Raw genomic sequence first — 22,485 nt, forward strand, 5'->3', positions numbered from 1 at the left:
GTTACTAACCAGTCTCAGAAACATGCACTTGTGTGGCCATTAGACACTACATCATGTTACAGCAGTTTTTAAATTGCGCCAGTAGCATGTGCTTGTGTTCAAAACACAGTGACTTTTGTCACTGATACTTGGCAAGAAACGAGCAGCAAGACAATTCTTAACTGCTTTGCTCACTGTGGTTTTAAGAATTCAGGCTTGGAGACAGAGAAACAGCTCGGAGTGAAAATGAAACAATTTCACTACACTACTTCAACAAGTCAGGAACTATATAGAGTCTGAAGCTATTGACAATCATCTTAAATGTTACAATGAAAATGAAGATTTGGAGGATGTAATCGTCAAAAATTTTATCAAGGCAGCCCATTATCTAGGTGGCTGCGTCAATTGTGTTCATTTGCAGTCAATCAAAAGAACACAGCAGTGCATACACTGGACAAATTCCTCCATCAATAACTATTAGGAACTAATATGGTTTCATAGTACTGCTGTAGTATTGATAGTGTTCTAATTAGTTCTGTATTTCATTTAAATACACAATTTATTACTCAGTTAAACCGTACTTTGTCTTTTTAAAAACTTTAACTATTTCCATAAAACCAGCTAATTAGGGTAGTTGCTTAATTGGGCCAAAATGTAATGGTTCCGAATGTGTCCCAATTAACTGAAATCCACAGCAATTTTCATTCACAATCTTTTTGCTACAATTATGTGGGTCCTTTGGAACACAAGTAGATTACTTAATTCTTAAAATAGAGTAAATTAGCAAAAGTGATGTCCAGTATATGGATTGAATTTTGGAGAAAATAACAATTGGACATTATTTTAATCTAGATGAATTATCACAGTGTAATCCATGATAGCTGAATATTTCATGCTAGGAAATCACATCTCCTTTGACAGCAACACACACAAAATGCTGGAGGAACTCACCAGACTAGGCAGTAACTGTGGAAATGAGTAAACAGTCGGCATTTCAGGCTGAGATCCTTCATCAGGACTTTGACGGTATCAATTTTCATTCAAGTGCTCAATAAATCCTCATTTTTGCTTTAACCATGAATTCCATTCTAGTACAGTTTTTTCATTTAGAGATAAAAATGATGAGTAACAGGCCTTTCTACCACAACAAGTCTCCATCACCCAATTATATCCATGTAACCAATTAACCTACTAACCTGTACATCTTCAGAATGTGGGAAGAAACTATAGCACCCAAAGGAAACACACACACATGTGGGTAGAACATACAAACTTTGTATGTACAGCAGTGGAATTGCACCCGAGTTACTGGTGCTGGACAGAATTCCCTTGTTCTGGGAATGGGAAGAGCTGGTGTGAAGAGTACAGTGGGGAAAACTGAACAGGCCTGGTCAGTGGTCTAGCATAGTGGTTCACATAACACTATTACAGCGTTAGTAACCAGAGGTCAATTCCACTGGTGTCTGTAAAGCAGTGGAATTGAACCCTGGTTGTCTGCTTTTACATTCAATGAACTATTCTTTGTAGCTTCCCCCCCCACCTCCCCCGGTGATCACTTGATCACTCACCTTCCCTCCCCACACACTTAAGCACACCAACAGGCGATTTACTTGAACTTCTTTCAGCTTCTTGCATTACAGATAATGCTTATGATATGGACTCTAGAATAGAGGACCAAATTCAGACGGGGTGACCAATCAGCTGCAACTCAGATGCCAAGGAACAATCAGCTGTCACTTTTAAGTCTCCACCTCTGATGCCTCTGCCTCCCAGTTTGCACCAATGGAGCTGAATGCAAGGTACAGGAACAGCAGATGCAAGAAGTTCATTAATTTCAGGCAAGTCAAACTTTTCAGCATTGTAATTTCTGATCTACAGGAAATATTCTACATTTCTCAGGTTACTTTAGATGAGGGGTTCCCAACCTGGAATCCATAGACCCTTGGTTAATGGCAGAGGTGCATGGCATAAAAAAAGATTGGGAACCCCTGCTTTAGATAATTATTTAGAATTTACACCTCTTTCAGTCTACTTTGTTTCTTAATATAACCTTATTTCACTTTGGACTCAGTACTTCAGTCATTTAGGCTACGTCCACACTAGACCGGATAAATCCGTAACTGAAGCTTTTTCTCTTTGTTTAGACCCTCTGTCCACATTGAAACCGCATTTTCCTCCCCTGAAAACGGAGCTTTTCTAAAACGCCCTCCAGAGTGTATAAATTTGAATACGCCGGATTGGGCAGAGCAGTGTGGACGGGGTAACCGGAGAAATCTAAAAACACTGTCATGACGTGCCAGAAGAGATGGTGATGGCAGCGCGCCATTTCATTGTTTTCTTGAACGCAACCTAACAATTTCCGAACAGATGGCAACAGGACTGAAGCCAGAAGAGTTAGAAATGTACTCACCAAATACTTTGACCCATAACTTACTGAATAAATAAGTATACTCACTTTGACCTGTTTTCTATCCTTGCTTGTATGAAGATGGCTTACCTATTTATGCAAGTACTTCTCTGACAATAGATGTGTAACAGCCTAATGTAACATTGTATGGAAATACAAGATAATACTGATGCAGACATGTTTTATACATTTAATAAGGGGCTTTATTAATGCAACAGAGTTACTCAGTTTTTCAATGTTCGTCGTCAGCCGGATCATACTGTCCGTGAACTCCCTGTCGGTTGCCTCCATACGCTTCAGTATTTGTTTTTTTTTAGTTTTAAGTCCTCCTGCGCAAGAGCCTACATCAGTCCGTCATTTGGCAAATAAATTTTTCTAGTCTGTAACTGGACAAATGCACACCAAGTCTTTCACGGCGAGATTTGACACCAAACATGTCGCTTGTTTTCGGTAAATGTGTCCTGCGCATGCCCAGTAGGAGGAGATTCGCCCAAATACCTGCTCTAATGTGGACGGAGGTATTTTCAAAAACGTTTGGTGTAGACGCCTATCGTTTTTATGCGAAACCGGCGTTTTCAAAATTATCTGGTCTAGTGCGGACGTAGCCTTAACCTATGCTGTTTTTCACTTCATCGTGGATCCATTTCTCTTCCTTTTCTGCTTTCCATGCATTTTGAATCTCATTTATTTCTCTTCCCAATTCCAATGAAAAGTCAATGACCCAAAGCATTAACTGTTTTTGTTCTCTATGAATGTGAGCCAAACTGCTGACTATTTTCTGCAATTTCTGTTTTTATTTCAGCCCTGGAAATGATATTAATGAAAGTAATACAAAATATTCATTTTATATTAGGCCAAGAAATAGAAACTGAAGAGCTGTTTGTACTGGGCTGCACTGAACTATGAAATTATCACAATATGTGCATCATGAAGTGCTGAAATAATATCCTGCTCATTTCCAATTTGGAACCAGTGGAAGTATCTACTGCATCACTCTGAAAGAACTTCAGGCAATCAATCCTAATTTCAGAGAGGAAACAAGCATGAATAGTTTAACCACAGAAATGACATTGCATTAGCTCTTTGCATGCTTAATTCTTTGAAAATCTAGCTAATTTCGGGGAGGGAAAAAAATCAGCACTTAAATACGCACACCTTTTGCACTGTGGAAAATTGCACAGAATTATCTAATCAATCCGGCCTAACAAGGCTAAAATGCACCCAAACAGTTTCTGGGTCATCGCAAAGTAACAGTGGTTTTGAAAACTGAATTTTTTTGCTTTGAAGAAACTGGTTCAAGGTAAAGTGCTACACTTCTTAGCCATCATGTTTTTTATCACTAAGGTAAAAATTAAGTTTGAAGTCTGTAACAGAAATAAATCAATTTTTTCAGAGAATCACAACTGCATCCAAGGTCTGTACAGTTAAAGATGTTTTAATGCAATTAAATAATCTATCGCTGCATAAAACCAATGGAAATTATGCCAATTGTGGTTGTACTTGTCAGAAACTTGGCTGTCACTAAGGGCTACAAGTGCATTTAAAAAAAATACAGGGTTTTTGACTCCCAATACAGACTATATTGCTGGAAAATGTATAGCCAGTAAATAGTAAATGAAATCGAAGATCTCAGAGCTAGGGTGCTGTATCAAAGAGACATTAGGACTGTTTGCATCCTCTGCTTCACGGAATCCTGCTTATCCCCGTCCGTACCGGATGTAGTGATTTAGATTGACAGGTTCACTATACACCATCAGGATATGACTGTCGAGTCTCTCAAAAGCAGGGGTGGAGGTGTATGCCTCATGATCAACTCCTCTTGGTGCAAAAATGTGTCAGTGATGTCCCAATTTTGCTCACCAGACCTGGAATAACTTTCAATTAAGTGTCGGACATTTTACCTGCCGCAGGAGATGTCAGTGATAATTTTGGTAGTGGTGTACATTCCACTTCAGGCCAATGTCAAACAGAATCTAGATGATCTGAGCAATGTGAACAACATGCATGAAACAGCACACCCTGACACCTTCACCAGCATTTTGGGGGATTTTAACCAGGCCAGCTTGAAAAAGTCACTAAATAATTACCATCAACAAATCACTTCTAGTACCAGAGGAAACAACACATTGACCCACTGTTACACCATTATCAAGAATGCCTACCATGCTATTCCATGCCCTCACTTTGGAAAGTCTGATCACCTAGCTATACTTCTACTCTCTGAGTATAGGCAGGGACTGAAGTCTGCAGCACCATTAGTGAGGACCAAGAAAGAATGGACAAGGGAAGCACAGGACTGCTTTGAATTGGTGGACGGGACAGTATTCAACAATTCATCTTAGAATCTGGATGAGTATGCCACAGTTGTTACCAACTTCATTAAAACCTGTGTGGATGAGTGTGTGCTTATGAAAACTTGCAGAGGGCTATTTCAAGAGCGAAGAAACAATTCCATGCAAGGTTGTAGGTGACATCAGATGTACATCAACTCTAGCACGGTTTGCAGGACTTTACTTCCTATAAAGCAAAACCCAATTGCATGAACGGCAGCGATGCTTCATCACCAGATAAGTTCAACACCATCTATGCCTGATTTGAAAGGGAGAATATAACTAAACCTGTGAAGATCCCTGCTGCACTCGGTAGCCCTGTGATCTCCAACTCAGAGGCCAATGTCAGGCTGTCTTTCAGGAAGGTGAACCATGGCAAGGGAGCAAGCCCTGATGGAATATTTGGTAAGGCTCTGAAAACTTGTGCCAACCAACTGCTAGGAGTATTCAAAGCCATTTTCAACCTCTCACTGGTACCGTCGGAAGTTCCCACCCGCTTCAAAAGGGCAACAATTATACCAGTGCCCAAGAAGAGTAGTGCGAGCTGCCTTCATGACTTAATATGCCTGAATCTTCCAGTAGCACTCACATCTACGGTAATGAAATGCTTTGAGAGGTTGGTCATGGCTAAAATCAAATTCTGCTTCAGCAAGAACCTGGACCCACTGGAATTTGCCTATCACCACAATAGGTCTATGGCAAATACAATCTCAATGGCTCTTCACATGGCCTTAGATTACCTGGACAATACAAACACCCATGTCAGAATGCTGTTGGTTGACTACAGCACAGCGTTTAACACTATCATTCCCACAAACTTGATCATTAAGCTATAGAACCTGGGCCCTTGCATCTCCCTCTGCAATTGAATCCTCGACTTCCTAACCACAATCTGTGTGGATTGGTAATAATATCTTTCTTGCAGACGATCAACACTGACGTACCTCAGGGATGTGTGCTTAACCCACTGTTCTACTCTCGCTATACCCATTACTGTGTGGCTAGGTATAGCTCAAATATCATCTATAAATTTGCTGATGATACAGCCATTGTTGGCAGAGTCTCAGATGGACACAAGAAGGTGTACAAAAGCAGATTATACCAGCTAGTATAATCTAGTGATGAGTGGTGTCACAGCAACTACCTGGCACTCAACGTCAGTAAGACCAAAGAGCTGATTGTGGACTTCAGGAAGGGTATGACGAAGGAACATGAACCAATCCTCAGAGAGATCAGAAGTGGAGAGAGTGAGCAATTTCAAGTTTCTGGGTCCCAAGATATCGATGCAGCTATAAAGGAGGCAAGACAGTGGCTATATTTCATCTGGAGTTTTAGGAGATTTGGTTTATCACCTAAAACACTTGAAAATTTGTACTGAGGAGAGCATTCTGACTGGCTGCATCACTATCTGGTATGGGGTTGGGGGGGGGGGGGGGGAGAACTACTGTACAAGACTGAAAAAAGCTGCAGAAAGTGGTAAAATTAGTCAGCTCCATCTTGGGTACTAGCCTTTGCAGCATCCATGACATCCTCAAGGAACAGTACCTCAGAAAGGTGGAGTCTATTAAGGATCCCCATTACCCAGGACATGCCCTATGCTCACTGTTACCATCAGGAAGGCACCCACTCAGTGATTCAGGAAGAGCTTCTTCCACATTGTCATCCGATTTCTAAATTGACATTGAACGCATGAACTCTACCTCACTTTTTAAACAATATATTATTTCTGTTTTTGCACTATTTTAAATTATTTAATACACATTTCTATATTTACTGTACGACTTACTCATTTTTCTACATTATCATGTATTGCAATGTACTGCTGCCGCTAAGTTAACAAATTTCATGACATATGCCGGTGATATGAAATCCGATCCTGACCATCACTTCTGAATTACATCTTAATCAGCTATGAAATAATATGAAAAACACTATCTGAATGATTACAATAATTTTTCAAATGTGCACTTTCCTTCAATATTTTCAGAACCTACCAGATTACTTATAAATATTCCACTGAAAATATTCCTTGATTATATTTATTTTTTGAGATAAAGCACAAAAAAGGCCCTTTTGGCCCTTCCAGTGTGCAGCTCAGCAATCCCTGGGTTTAACTCTACTCCAATCACAGGACAATTTGCAATGACCAACTAACCTACCAACTGGTACGTCTTTGGATTGTGGGAGGAAACCGGAGCACCCGGAGGAAATCCACACAGTCATGGAGAGAACATACAAATTTCTTACAAGTAGTTGTGGGAATTGAACCCGGGTTGCTGGTAATGTAAAGCATTGTGCTAATCACTGCCCTACCGTGCCACCCTACATTTTGATCATCATGATATATCCACATCTTAAACTGATGAGGAGCAAAACAACTAAGGTGGCACTCTGTATCAAAAGAAGTACATACAGTGGATTCTGATTACTTGGGACACATCGGATCTATTACATTTTGGCCCAAATGAATGGCTGACCCAATTAGCCAATGTTTCAAGGAAATAGGTAAGATGGTAAATAAAAAGAGGAACAAATAAAGTATTTAAATAAAATACATAACACATTAGAACATCACCAATACTACTACAATACAGTTGGCCCTCCTTATGTGCAGGGGATTGGTTCCTGGATCCCCCGTGGATACCAAAAAACGTGGATGCTCAAGTTCCTTATTTAACCTGTCTCAGTGCGGTGGACTTTAGGACCCGGCGAAGCTCTGGAACTTATTTAACCTGTCTCAGTGTGGTGGACTTTAGGACCCAGCGGGGCTTGGGGCCCGCAGTGTTTCTGTTCCGATGACAGAAAACGATCATGATTGAAAATAAAGTAGAAATAAAGCAACGATCAGAAGAGGTGAAATGCCATCAGTCATTGGAAAAGCATTAGGCTACAGTCGGTCAAAGATTGGAACAATTTTAAAGGATAAAGTGAGAATAATGGAGCATGTGAAGGCCCTGCCCCAATGAAAGCTACAATTATTACTAAGCAACGCAGTGGTTTAATTATTGAAAAACATATGTTTCTTAAGTGTTTTATATGCATAGAAAGGTAAAATATATACTATATACTAAGACAAACATTTGACTGACTGACTCTAAATAATACTGGATGTACCTGTTCCAACTTAGAGAACTTCCATTTTTTTTTCAATTCCCGATCCATGGTAACCTATGCACATCCTCCCGTATACTTTAAATCATCTCCAGATTACTTATAATACCTAATACAATGTAAATGTTATGTAAATAGTTGTTATTCTGTATTGTTTAGGGAATAATGACAAGAAGAAAAAGTCTGTACATGCTCAAACAATGAGTACTGGAGAGAGAACTTACGGGTTTGCCCGATCCGCGGTTGGTTGAATCCGCGCATGCGGAACCCACAGATAAGGAGGGCTGACTGTACTATAGAACTGTATTAGTTTCTAATAGCTATCAATGGAGGAATTCATTCACATCGCATTCTTTTGACTGTAAATGAACAAAATCAAAACATATTCCTAGGGCAGATAATGGACTGCCCTCATACAATGCTTTCCAATTATTGCATTCTTCAAATCTTCATAGTTTCTAAATTGATAAAGTAGTGAAAATCATTTTATTTCCATTCACAGTCATATTTGGCATTTCTAATACCAAATGCTTGAAACTGCAGTGAGCAAAAATAGCTCTGAATTGTCTCACTGCTTATTTCTTACTATCAGTGACAAAAAAAATGCTGCATTTTGAACACAAACACACACAACTGATGCTATTTAAAACCTGTTTGCTCAAAGCATGGTGTTGTGTCCAATGGCCATGTAAGTGCACATGACTAACACTAGATAGAAACTATTTGGTAATAGTCTCCTGTCCCAATTACATGGCATAATGTCCCAAATAAACGAAGCAAATCCCAGCTACTTTCTCGATTCGTTTTTGCTCTTTAACAGTTGTCCCAAGTAATCAGTTACTATGATTAACTGATAGCTCAATTAACCAGAATCTACTGTATTTCCCAAACAAGAGAAAATCTGCAAACAAGAGGAAATCCGAGCAACACACTCAAAATGCTGGAGGAACTCAGCAGGCCGGGCTGCATCTAGGAAAAGAGTATAGTTGATGTTTTGGGTTGAAATCCTGCCGAAGAGTTTTGGCCTGAAGCATCGACTATACTCTTCCTAGATGATGCCTGAACTGCTGCGTTCTTCCAGCATTTTGTGTGTGATCCACTGTATTTCCCAGCTTTCATTGGACCAACTACAGCTCTCAGGGAGCCTTTAAATGAAAGGCTGCCTACTCAGACATACAAAGTTAAAATGGAAGTCTTGCTAACAAAATTTCCCAAATACTCTCCAGGGGAGATGAAGAAAAATAGGCACAGTAATACTGTAATACATCCTGTGTTGAACAATGAAACAACATTAATCCTGGTATTTAGGTCAGTAAGTTATCCTTTCAATTGGAATGACTTACAAGACCCCTTTACGACAGGTAACTTTTTTTTTCACTTCCAGCAAGGCTTCTAAAAATTCTAAATTTCCAAGTATTTGATTGAATAGATCAAATTATTTGAATCACCTATTTCTTACATCAAGCCCTGTAAAAACAAAAGCTGATGTGCAGACATGAAGCCATGAGAAAGCTGTGCGTGCTTGGAATTAATTCGGATTTCTTGGAATATCCACCAGCTAATATAATGTATGCTTCAACCACATTTATTTTGTTGAGCCAATTGAAAGCATTCAAGCATTTTACCGTGAAAACTGCTCATCAGCCATTAAGATCTCACAATTAAGTTGGTCAGGGATTTCAGAAAATTCTTCTTTAGACATTAAATGACTAACATTATTTCACTAATTTGAGTTCCAATGAGGTGACGAGGAGCTTCTTCACGCTCAGTTTTGTTATTTAAAATATCTTATGTTCAATTCAACCTGCAGCATATTTCTAGTTTGAATCTTTTTACAGTCAATTTAAACCCATTTAATAGAGCTCTTCAAGGGTAGCATTTGCAATTATTCACATTAATTACATCAAAGACAGCAGAAAGGCCACCCACACCATCTGTAACCACTTAGCCTGCACACTGGAGAAAATGCTCTTCTTAAAACCCAAACCAAAGTAATAGTTAACATAGGCCTTTATGAACTATAGTTCACTAATTATCTCTGAGGTTTCCAATTTAGAGTGATGGTCAGTTACCTACACCCATATCATAATAGGTGCAACCAATCCTAAAAGAATACTCCAAGTGTGTGTGTACTTCATATTCCAGTAGAAATAGCTACCAGGACTCTTCTTGAGAGCGAGGAATGAGCTGATGTTTGGTCATTGCTGGAGTGGACTTGGGCCGAATCGAAGCAGCAGAGCCCATGCCCAAGAGTGAGGAATGAGCCGGTGCACATCTCGCTGAGTCCTGAAGGAGGGTCTTGACCCAAAATGTTGATTATCTTTTCATTTCCAAAGATGCTATTTAATCTGCTGAGTTCCTCCAGCACTTGGCATGCACTGCTCTGTGAGGTTTACTCGCCTCTGCACTGAACTGAGGCTGTGGCCTGTAACTAAAGGGCTCCTGGACCAGCTGCAGTGATGAATTATCTTCATATTTGTGAAATCACTTCCATGAACTTTGGTTCTGAGTGTTATTTGTTTGGTTTGTATTGTTTGCACAATTTTTTTTGCACATTGTGCGTTTGTTTTTTTTAAAAAAGGGTTCTATTGGGTTTCTTTGTTTTGTAGTTGCCTGTGAGATGACAAATCTCAAGGTTGTATATATACTTCGATAATAAATGTACTTTGAACTTTGAAAAAGGGCTTCTTTTCCTGCCCTTAAGTATTGTTTGGGAATCAGGAAAAAATATTACATCGTGGATGATCTGGAAGAAGCATACAGATCAAAATAAGTTAGGACCCACAGTTTGTAGTTTTGATCAGCATTTTAGTTTAAACTCTTGCAAGTCCTAAACTTACTGAATGTCATATTCAGAAACATTTCTAAACTCTAATGGCTTTTGACACATGACCCTGCTAGAGGAGGGAAGAGAGCTGGTGGGACTTTAGCGCTTCCGGCATACCATTAGAAAATATCAAAGACATTAGACAAAGTCAACTTGATTTATGAAAGGGAAAGAATGTTTGACAAACCTACTGACTTTTATTTCCCAAGATGTAACTGCTATAATAGATAAGGGAGAACTAATGGATGAGATGTACTTGGATTTTGAGAAGGTCTTTGATAAAGACTTACTTTGGAGATTAGTATGTGAAATGACAGTAATATACCAGCAACACATAGGCACTGATTGGAAGTTGACTGACAGCAGACTGAGGACACAGCTAAATATAAATGCACTGCATTAGATTAGTGCCAATATATTTTCATCAAAACATTAGATAGTAAATGACAGGGAAGGTATTCCATTGAGGTTTCAATAATTCAACAGTCTTCATCCTTTTGCAATCTTATATGTTGAACTTCTCAATTATCCAACCTTTGAACCGCCGCCCACGCTTTTGATTGCAATCTGGGGAACCTTCTGTTCCTCTGCTCTCTCATTTTAATTTACATTAATATTTTCCTTGCAGCAGTGAACGATTGGGGAATCCAGCCTGGTTTTCCTATCCCATATTCTTGTTTCTGTGCACAGAAGTGCCGAAGTGCTTCACTATCCTCACAAAAAATTAAATACATATTACATGGCATAACTACATTTTGATTGTATGGGAATTCAACTCATACATTCATGTTAATTGGCAAGGCTGTACTTGCACTGGGGAGCAATGCAGGTCAAAGGGCTGAGGAAACTTGTTAAATGCTTAGAAACAGAGCCCTCTCTATCACCTATTACCACAGAGTATGTTGTATAGAGGCAAGATGAAGGGATTACTGTCAAACTGCTACATGATCTGGGGGGGAAAAAAAGTGTTTTGGGGCAACGGCATAAAAGCCCATTTCACAAAAACTGTTTTTGAAGGACTGATCTTGACATTAAAGGCAATAATCCTAACAAACATTACCATTGATAGAAAGTGCCTTTATTCCTGGTATATCTAGACCAAACAAGGTAAAATTTTGGTTGATACAAATGAAATAATTATTACTTGCAACCATCTCCTGGGTTAAAATTTACCCATAAGGCACTGATAAATTTCTACTGATGTACTGTGGAGAGCATTCTAACTGGCTGCATCTTTGTCTGGTATGGTGGAGGTGTACTGCAGTGGATCAGCTGCAGAAAGTTGTGAACTCAGTCAGCTCCATCATAGGCACTAGCCTCCCCATTATCCAAGATATCTTCAAGGAGCGCAGCCTCAAAAAGGCAGCATCCATCATAAAGGACACCCATCACCCAGGACCTACAGAAGCCTGAAGAGCTTCTTCCGCTCTGCAATTAGGTTTCTGAATGGACATTGAATCTACTACTATTTTCCCTCACTACTCACTAGTGAGTACTCCCTCACTACTTTTTTTTCTCTTTTTGCACCATTTAACTTAAAAAATATATATATACACAGTTCAAAGTACATTTATTATCAATGTATACATTATACACTCTTGAGACAGTCATAAAACAAAGAAATCCAAAAGAACCCATAAATAAGTCTGTCAAACACTCAATGTGCAGAGAGAGAGAGAAAAAAAAACAAATCCTGCAAGCATTAAAAGTAAGCAATTAGCATTCAAAAGAAAAGTGAATCTGTAGACATGAAGCCCTTAGCAGGCCACAGCCTCAGTTCAGCTGAATGAATGTTGCGTGGTCCTCAGACACAAAGCCCAGAGTGAAGGTCACAACCTAACTCACAATTTTTTTAAATTATGTATTTCAATGTACTGCTGATGGACAACAACACATTTCGCAACATATGCCAGTGATATTAAACCTGATTCTAATTCTCATTCTAAATATCCATGGGGTGTTTTGAAACAAATATATAAAAAGTCCCAGGAGACAGGCTCCTCTACTGAAAACAGACAAGGATATTCCAGCTTCTGAATTTTACTCTCATACATACTTGATGACAAAGCCTTGCAATAGCAAAACACTTTAAATGTTCCAAAGTTAGATACATTTTCATTAATTAATCTTGCTTTGGAACTCAATCATACAACTCACACTTAAACTCACAAGTCATCCCATTTTGGCAAGATGGTTCCAAGTTGTTAATTGAATCCTAATTGTGTATTGAAAGTTGAGACACATTTCATTGCAAATATAATCAGTATTCTACTGATTTAACTTCAGTCTATCATAACCATTCACCATATTCAAATTCCAGGTTAAAAGTGGAAAATATAGAACATAGAATAGTGCAGCACTGGATAGACCACTTGGCCCACAATGTTGTGCTGTTCTTGATGCCAATTTATACTAAATGTCCCCCTTCTGTATATCATTCACATATCCTCCATTTCTATCTAAAATCTCCAAGCTCCACCAGAATGCCTGCTTCTCTTCCTATGCAGGGTGACTTGGATAGGTTAGGTGAGTGGGCAAATTCATGGCAGATGCAATTTAATGTGGATAAATGTGAGGTTATCCACTTTGGTTGCAAGAACAGGAAAACAGATTATTATCTGAAAGGTGGCTGATTAGGAAAAGGGGAGGTGCAACGAGACCTGGGTATCTTTGTACACCAGTCATTGAAGGTGGGCATGCAAGTACAGCAGGCGGTGAAAAAGGCAAATGGTATATTGGCATTCATAGCAAAAGGATTTGAGTACAGGAGCAGGGAGGTTCTACTGCAGTTGTACAAGGCCTTGGTGAGACCGCACCTAGAGTATTGTGTGCAGTTTTAGTCCCCTAATCTGAGGAAAGACATTCTTGCCATAGAGGGAGTACAAAGAAGGTTCACCAGATTGTTTCCTGGGATGGCAGGACTTTCATATGAAAAAAGACTGGATCGACTAGACTTATACTCACTGGAATTTAGAAGATTGAGGGGGGATCTTATTGAAACGTATAAAATTCTAAAGGGATTGGGCAGGCTAGATGCAGGAAGATTGTTTCCGATGTTGGGGAAGTCCAGAACGAGGGGTCACAGTTTAAGGATAAAGGGGAAGCCTTTTAGGACCGAGATGAGGAAAAACTTCTTCACACAGAGGGTGCTGAATCTGTGGAATTCTCTGCCACAGGAAACAAATGAGGCTAGTTCATTGGCTATATTTAAGAGGAAGTTAGATATGGCCCTTGTGGCTAAAGGGATCAGGGGGTATGGAGAGAAAGCAGGTACAGGGTTCTGAGTTGGATGATCAGCCATGATCATACTGAATAGCGGTGCAGGCTCGAAGAGCCAAATGGCCTACTCCTGCACCTATTTTCTATGTTTCTATTGCTACCATCAGGAAGGAGGTACAGGAGTCTGATGACATACACTCTACAATTCAGGAACAACTTCTTTCCCTTTGCCATCAGATTTCTGAATGGACATTGAACCCATGATCACTACCTCACTACGTTTTTGCACAACATAAACTGGTGATATTCAACCTGATTCTGAACTTATGGTAATCTATTCCAGGCATCTACCACTGTGTATAAAACTTGGCCCTTGCATCACCTTTAAACTCTTCTCCACCAACCCATCCACCACCCCTACACTCTTCACCCCTCCCCCACCGCCATCTTAAAAGCATGTCCTCTGGTGTTTGACATTTCTTTCCTGGGATAAAGATTCTGACTGATCCAATCTATCCCTCTGATAATTTTTAAAAAACTTCTATCAGCTCTACCCTCAATCCTGCTAAATGCACATAAACCTTCTTGGGAAGTTGGAGGTGGACTTAAATGACACTAAACGGCGACTCCTTTGCTTGCATCATTGGAAACAGCTCTATTCCCATCTTTAATAACTTCATTTTCCCTTTCAGGGTTCTTTTGAAGACCCTGACTTGGAGTTACACACAGATTTCAGTTCTTCGAGGAATGGGACCCGTTCTAAGAGTTTCAGGACCGGCCATTGTTGTTCGACACACCAAGGGTTCGGCCTGAGAGTTGGCCTAGTGTTTGGAACCCTAAGATTTCGAGGCTCTGGAGAATGACGGATCGAGGGTTAGTGTCACGGCAGGAGACTCGTGCAGTTGGCAAGGCAGGAAAATCTTTTGCTGTGGGCCCGAAGACCCGAGATCTTTGTGATCTTCAGGCACAGAGCTCGTAAAAACTGACGAAAGAGACTTTTTTAACATCGTAAACCAGCAGGTTGTTGTTATGTCTGCTGCTTGCTGTGAAAATTAAGGAGAGAGAGAACCTGTGGTTTGTCGAATGCTGGATAAAATGCAATAGTCTTTCGGGTAACTGCAAGGTCTGTGTATTTGCTATCACCTAGCTTCTGCTTGTGCTAGGTAGCAGGTACACTTTTTTGCTGGGGACGAGGGGGTATTTCTGCCTTGCTGCCGCTTACTCACAGGAGGGGGGAGCTGGGGGGGGACTTTGGGGTTCTCATGTTTAACTGTTGTTCATTCTTTCAGGCACTTCTCTGTTTTTGTGGATGTTTTGTGAAGAAAAAGCATTTCAGGATGCATATTGTATACATTTCTGACATTAAATTGGACCTTTGAACCTTTGAAATCCTATCCCTTAAGCATACCCTCCAGTAGTTTCCCTACCACTGGTGTGAGGCTCACTACTCTACAACTACCTAGATAACATTTGCTAGTCTGCCTGAACCTCACCTGTTGCTAGTGATGACATGAAAATCTTTGTCAAAGTCCCAGCAATCTTCACATTTGTTTCTTTCAATATTCTATAATACATGTCATCAGACTTCAGAGATTTATCCATTTTAATGTTTTCCAGAAGATCCAGGACAACCTCTTCCTTAATTTCTAAAATGTCTCAGCACATTAGCATGTCACATTCTTCTTTCACTATCCTCCAAATCCTTACTTAGTACCTCAGCACTTCTGTTGACTCCAACCTCAGATTTATCCTTGTGTGGGCTTACCCGCTCCTCACTTATCCCCATTTTGTTTAAAAAAAAGTGACTTGGGATTTTCCCTGATCCTGCTAATCAGGAACATTTCATGGTCCCTTTTGGTCTTTCTAATCACAAGCTTGAGTACTTTCCAGTTATCTTTATATTCCACAAGGGCCCAGTCTGTTTTAGCCTCCTACATTCTGTGGATACTTTTACTTAGTTCCTGACAAAATACAGGATTTTTCAGGTCATCTAAGGTTCCTGAGCTCTAATCAGCTGGTTTCTAAACAATTCCCACATGTCAGACATGGACTTGTCCAACAGCAACTGCTCCCAATCCTTTAGCTCTTGACTTAGCCTGTCATAGTTTTCCTTCTGCCAATTTAGTACCTTCCCGCATGATTTGATTTTAATGTAACTCAAAACATTGAGTTGTAGTCACTATTCCTCACAAGTTCGCCTATCAGGTCTGTCACCTGGCCTGGCTCATTTCCCAAAACTAGGTACAGTATGTTTTGTCCCCCACCTGAATTCTCCACATGCTGCTTCCAGAACTCCTCTTGGATGCGCTGGAGAAATGCCACCTTAACTATGCTTCTTGCATTAAGGGAATTCCAATCAATATGGGGAAGTAACAGATCCCACTATAACCCTGCTGCTCTTGCACCTTTCCAAAAGCTGTCTACATATCTATGTCTTCACCTCCAAATGCCTATTGGGGACCTGTAACTGAACCTTTATTTTTGAGTTCCACCAAAATCGCCTGATGAGCCTTCCAGTTTGTCATCTCTAAAATACTGCTGTAACCTTCTCTTTTGTTGGTAGTGTAACCCCTCTAACTCTTTTACCCCACACTCTATCACTTATAAAACAAAGCCCAAAAATGTTGAGCTGCCAGTCCTGTCCTTCATACAGCCATTATGCTGATGGCAACAACATCATAATTCCATCACAAACAAGAGAAAATCAGCAGATGCTGGATGTCCTTGCAACACACACAAAATGCTGGAAGAACTCAGCAGGCTAGGAAGCATCTATGGAAAAGAGTACAGTCGAAGTCACAGCCCAAAACATCGACTGTACTCTTTCTCAAAGATGCTGCCTGGCCTGCTGAGTTCCTCCAGCATTTTGTGTGCGATCATAATTCTATGTACAAATCTAGGTTCCAAGTTCACCTTCCTCGCCCATAAAACTCCTAGCATTGAAATAAACACATTTCAGCCCAAAGGTCCCACCACATTTATTGGTCTATCCCCTGCTGCCCTTCTTTTCAGCCTTATTTGTCATTCCAGCTTTCTTGCTCTCAATTCTACCACCTGTTGCCCTGCTGTTGTGGGTCCCATCTTCATCTCACTCTGGTTTAAACCTTCTTGAATAGCACCAAAGGGTATTGGTTCCTCGCGAGTTCAGAATCAACCTTCCTTGTTTGCACAGATCCCACATGCTGTGGAAGAGAGCCCAATGGTCCATAACTCTGAATGCCCCACCCTTCTGCATGAACTCCTCAGCCTTATGTTGAACTGTTCTGTGTACCTACAGTACTGTGCAAGACATAGATACACATTTATCTCTAAAGTTCCTAAGACATTTGCACTTGTTATTTGTCAACGTGGAGCAGACAGCGAGTTTGTGGGGAATGGAAAGGGTAGAGTGGCGCAGGAGGGGTGTGCGACAGGCAGCAGAGTGCTGGGGTGAGAGGTGGCATGGTTGCAGACACACCCAGCCCAAGACACCAGGTAAGGTTATTTGATTCCAAATAATTGGTTTATCGATCATTACAGAATGTCGAGGTAAGGAGGGCGTGTTTTTAGCCAGAGAGTAGTAAATCTGTGGAATGCTCTGCCACAGATTGCGGTGGAGGCCAAGTCCCTGTGTATACTTAAGGCAGAAGTTGATAGTTTCCTGATCGGTCAGGTCAGTAAGGATATGGCGAGAAGGCAGGTGTATGGGTTGAGTGGGATCTGGGATCAGCCATTAAGGAACAGCGGAGCAGGCTCGATGGGGTGTATGGCCTAATTCTGCTCCTATGTTTTATGGGCTCTCTTGTGCTTTCTGCTCCTTCTGCTTTCTCTTCTCCTTTTCCCAACCGCGATTCCCCTCTCCCTACCCTCTTCCCACTCTCAGTCCACAATAGAGACCCAAATCAGAATCAGGTTTATCATCACTCGCATGTCATAAAATTTGTTTTTTTGCAGCAGCAGTACAGTGCAATACATGAGATTGCTACAGTACTGTGCAAAAGTCTTAGACACCCTAGCTATAGTACTGTATTTCCTGCATAAATATTTGCAATTTCTGCAAATAGAATTTCATGTCTGCAGTGCCGTTCCTATATTAAAAGTTCCACATTATCATTGATTTTGCAAGATTAATAGATATTGATGGTGTAAACTAAGGTACCTGTTTGAAAACAGGCTATAAATAAAATCATGTTTTACATGACTTGTTTATATATCCTTAAATTTAATAAGTAGACACACAATGGAATGCCTAAGAGAACAAGACTTTCAACAGAGTAAAATTATAGTGGTATATTGTAAGTATTAACATTAGTATCCAGACAAATGGTTCTTCAGTAACTCAGGTCCCTTTGGGCTACTGTGTGTAGTACTTACAATTTGGTAGATGAATTGTAATCAAATCTCCAGTCACAGAAGAGAATATTCTTCTATAAAATCAAGGCCTACATTTAAGGTTACACCTTTAATCTGCTTAGGAAATCCCTCCCAGCAATCCTGAAAAATGATCAATTGATTTTTTTAATTCATTCGTGAAGATGCAGCCTTCAAGAAATAGTCCAGCGATCATGTACATTTGGAGGCAATTATAAAGCTATATTTTACTCACTAGGTCTTACAAAAAAAGGTAATAAACTACAATAGCAAATTTAAACATTTCATTATGAATTATATTTATGAAAAGGAAGTCAGTTTAATTAAATCTGGAGTTCTCTGAGGATATGACTAGTTGAATAGGAAAGCGGAAACCAGAGTTTGTGGTGTATTTAGGCTTTCATGATCTACCCAGCAACAATGAAACACTGACAATGTATTTACAAATCAGGGTAGTGCACAACTTCTAAGGGACACTGCAGGTTATCATTGCTGCCCTCGCAGTGAATAAAATTTCAGATACTTTCTGAAAAACTCAAATGCTACACCATGCCTCATGCAAGATTTAATTCAACATTAAATCATGATCACAGCTTTAAAGTATTTAGGAAGCTATAAAACTATATTTTTTAAATTTTAGATTGCCATTCTTACAAGTATTTGAACATTTCTTCTTTTTAAAAGTGCTTCAATGTTCACTTTCAATATTTCAACTTCCATCTTGATTTTGTTTGCAAGAACCTCATTAACACTTTAAAATATTTGAAAAATGTAGGTAGGTGTGTTTTTACTTCCAGATTCATTGCAAGGAATCTTTAAAGTGCTCAGTATGCTCACCGATATTATGTTGCAGTATGCCAGTGGCTCTCTGCACGCTGCAGTTTGCCAGTGACTCTCTGGAGTAGACATCGCGTTGCAGAATGCCAGTGACTCTCTGGAACAGACATTGTGCTGCAGGCAATGGCAGATGAGCAGCCCTTTATTTAAAAAAAACTCATTCTTACCAGTAACATAAATGGCTCTGAAGAGCAAACAGATATTCGTTGAAGCTCTCAATTGGTTTTTCTTGTAGAACATAATCAATACGCTGTCCTCCATTCAGCATTCCAATCTTCACAGTTGAATCTTCATCCTTGGATGATTCTGGACTTTCCACCAGCTTTTGCTCTAAGTTACGTAATGCAACACAAAAAAAAACTGTTATCTAGGACATAAGTGTCTATATTGACTTGGTGCAAAAGAATTTATCTGGATTACCCAACTTACTTAAATATGTTTTTATCCATCAGACCCAGGAAAGCCAAGCCTAAACACGATCATAACCAAGGTCCAAAAAATAATCTAGATCTACACATCAGTGATCCATCATTGTCCACAAATTTATGACATAGCAAGTAGCCATTTGGCCTGTGCTATCTTGAAAAAAAAGTATATAATTTCCAGATCCTAATGTTTGGTTCAGTGAGCTCCATCTCATCAAATACTCATGTATGATGGGGCTTTCTAGTAGCAAGTTCTTGCACCCTAACATTAGCAGATATCTCTTACTTCTTTGAACCGCACTTTCATTCTTTTACCAATTACTTTAAATCAACAGAAAACAAATAAAACTGCAAACATTGGAAACCAAAACAAAGACAGAAATACTGAAAGAACTTAGTCATCCACACAGTATCTTTCCACTGTTAGCCTCTCTGACGTGGGTACAACTTCCTTTCTGCTCACTTTGTGTTGTCATCTCAATATTTTTTGACATATCCCAATAGTAACTCCCTTCACCCTCTCATCTCCCAAATAGCCCTAGTCTGCCCTATTAACAAGTGTTCTTGCATTCTGGCAAAGCACCTCTGAATCTCCTCCATCAAGTTTTGTAACCTGATCAAGAATGTATGCAATGCTCTATTTGTAGCCCAATAAACATCTGCTAGTTATGCTGAATGCAACCAAATATATTACATTTATCTGTTTTGTTATCTTCAGCAATTTATGGACAGACTCCAATTCTTCCCTGTTCGTGTACCATTTATAATGTATTTAAATGCTTTGTTTGCCCTTTTCAAACATAATGCCACATACCTTTCCAGCTAACCTTGCTAATCTTTCATGAACAACTGAATACAAAGTCAGACAACCTCAGAATATGAATTTCCTGGTTACTTACATTACTATGAGCAGAGGCACGGGAAGATGTGCCCTGCCATTAACTTTCCTTCTTGGCTTTGTAAGTAGTAGAGCTCTGTGGCTTTCTAGCAACTCTGAAAGTTCCAGGTCTACACCAGGACCACTTTGTAAATATTAACTTTTCAACTTTTATTCTGGTTGGTGAACTAAATGACAAGGTGGTAGAGATGCAATGCATGGAAATGACTATGGAAAAAGAGAAGTGAAAGCAGCTTTGTATCTACCACTGGCAATATATTCCATCATCTGACTGTGTCATACCCATGAAATCTGTAGATTGCTCGGAAATGCAAAACTAAAGAACAATGTAAGGTTTTTGGTACAAGTTGTGCAACGTGCCATGGCAGCATTAACCAACTATTGTCCCTAAAAAGTTTATGTGCACAATCTTATCATTTAAGATTCAAGAACATTAGAGGTCTAGAATATCTACACTTCTGCACTAGAAACCAAATAATCAGGCTTGGTGAATGATTATACTTTAATTCACTTTCTTCCTATGACTTTGACAGATGGTTTAGGAAATTAGCAATTTGACATTAATATTAAATCGATTTCAATGCCTATACTTGTAAAACAGGGAAAGATGGATAGTGAAGAATGATGGAGGGAGATGTGAGTTTGGTTTGCAAGTTGATCATAAGCCTACATGCTGTTGACAGACCAGACAAGTGTTACTTAGAGCAGCATTGTAACATAGCTGTTAGCACAACGATTTACAATGCCAGCAATCACCGATTGGAGTTCCATACCCATCATCTGTAAGGAGTTTGTACATTCTCCCCATGACCACGAAAGTTTCCTCTGGGTTCTTCGGTTTCTTCCCACATTATAAAGATGTACAGGTTAGGGTAAGTGAGTTGTGGGCATGCTACGTTGGCACCAGAAGTGTGGTGACACCTGCAGGCTGCCCAGCACAATCCTTGGATTGTATTGGTCGTTGATGCAAATGACGTATTTCACTATAGAGTATGGTTCAATGCACATGTGACAAATAAAACTAATCTTTACTTTCTTTAAAAGACCACTAACAGCACTATTGTGCTTGGCAAGTCTTTACCATTATTCCATATTTAGAAACATCTACAGCAGTGAGAAATATTGATATTCCAACTGTCAAATGTTCGAACCAGGATGGAAAATGACCAAGAGTTGGAATACTCTAATAATACATCAATGCTTTCATTTTTTCCATTGATAAGATGTTTCACAAAAGGGAGATAACCCTAATGATTTGCTGATCTACATGTATTAGTCACAATGTGCTGGTGTTCGTCGGCATGCTCACTGACCCTGGTTCTGACTTAAGACACTATTGAGTCCTATATTCTGCTTGGCTTCTAAAAGATTACTGCATTTGCACCCATTCAATCAAGTGGCCTAGAGCTTCAGTTAGTGCACGTTTTTCACATATCAAGAAATATAAACCATTTTGTAGCAAGTTTAAATCTAGATTGAAAAACATTGTTGGTATGGCTGGGCCTGATTCAGTTGATATTCTCACCAATGGTTAACTTTCCTCAGGATATTGTAGGGATCCGCAGTCATGGGGTTGGGGAGAACAGAGCCCAAGTTCTCCCCAAATCAATATTGAGTGCAAATAATACTTGCCACTTCTCCTTTTTTCCTCTTTCCTTCTGCTTTAAAACCTTCGCCAGCACCACTGTGTCATTCAGTCTTTCATCATCCACCCTAGCACAGATCCTCTTGATCCTTCCTCTCCTCTTACAGCCTAAAATAGCTTTGATTTTTAGATATTTTCAGTTTTGACTGGATTGCGATTAACCATTCTTTCACTGCTACTTTCCATTCCAATGAAATTCAACACCACCTTCTGAAACAGCTGCAAAGAGCTATTATTTTGTTCATTTATTTTATTGAGATACAGCATTGAACAGGTCCTTCTGACCCCTCGAGCCACACTGCCAGCAATCTCCCGATTTAACCCTAACCTAATCACAGGACAACTTACAATGACCACTCAACCTACCAACCCGCAAGTCTTTGCATTGTGGGAGGAAACCACCCAGAGGAAACCCATGCAGTCATAGGGAGGTCGTACAAACTCCTTACAGGCAGTG

General features: G+C 39.8%; 1 protein-coding gene across 2 annotated transcripts in view; it reads right to left on the reverse strand.

Moving 5' to 3' along the window:
• The window catches only part of sec23ip (SEC23 interacting protein), a 135,382-nt gene that overhangs the window by 18,542 nt on the left and 94,355 nt on the right, over nucleotides 1-22,485 (reverse strand). For both annotated transcript variants that reach the window (XM_073027705.1, XM_073027704.1), the window contains exon 17: nucleotides 19,228-19,390. In XM_073027705.1, coding sequence (XP_072883806.1) covers nucleotides 19,228-19,390 — 163 coding nt within the window. The remainder of the gene's footprint in view (nucleotides 1-19,227; nucleotides 19,391-22,485) is intronic.

Source organism: Hemitrygon akajei, chromosome 23 (genome assembly GCF_048418815.1).
Source record: "Hemitrygon akajei chromosome 23, sHemAka1.3, whole genome shotgun sequence".
Lineage (NCBI taxonomy): Eukaryota > Metazoa > Chordata > Chondrichthyes > Myliobatiformes > Dasyatidae > Hemitrygon > Hemitrygon akajei.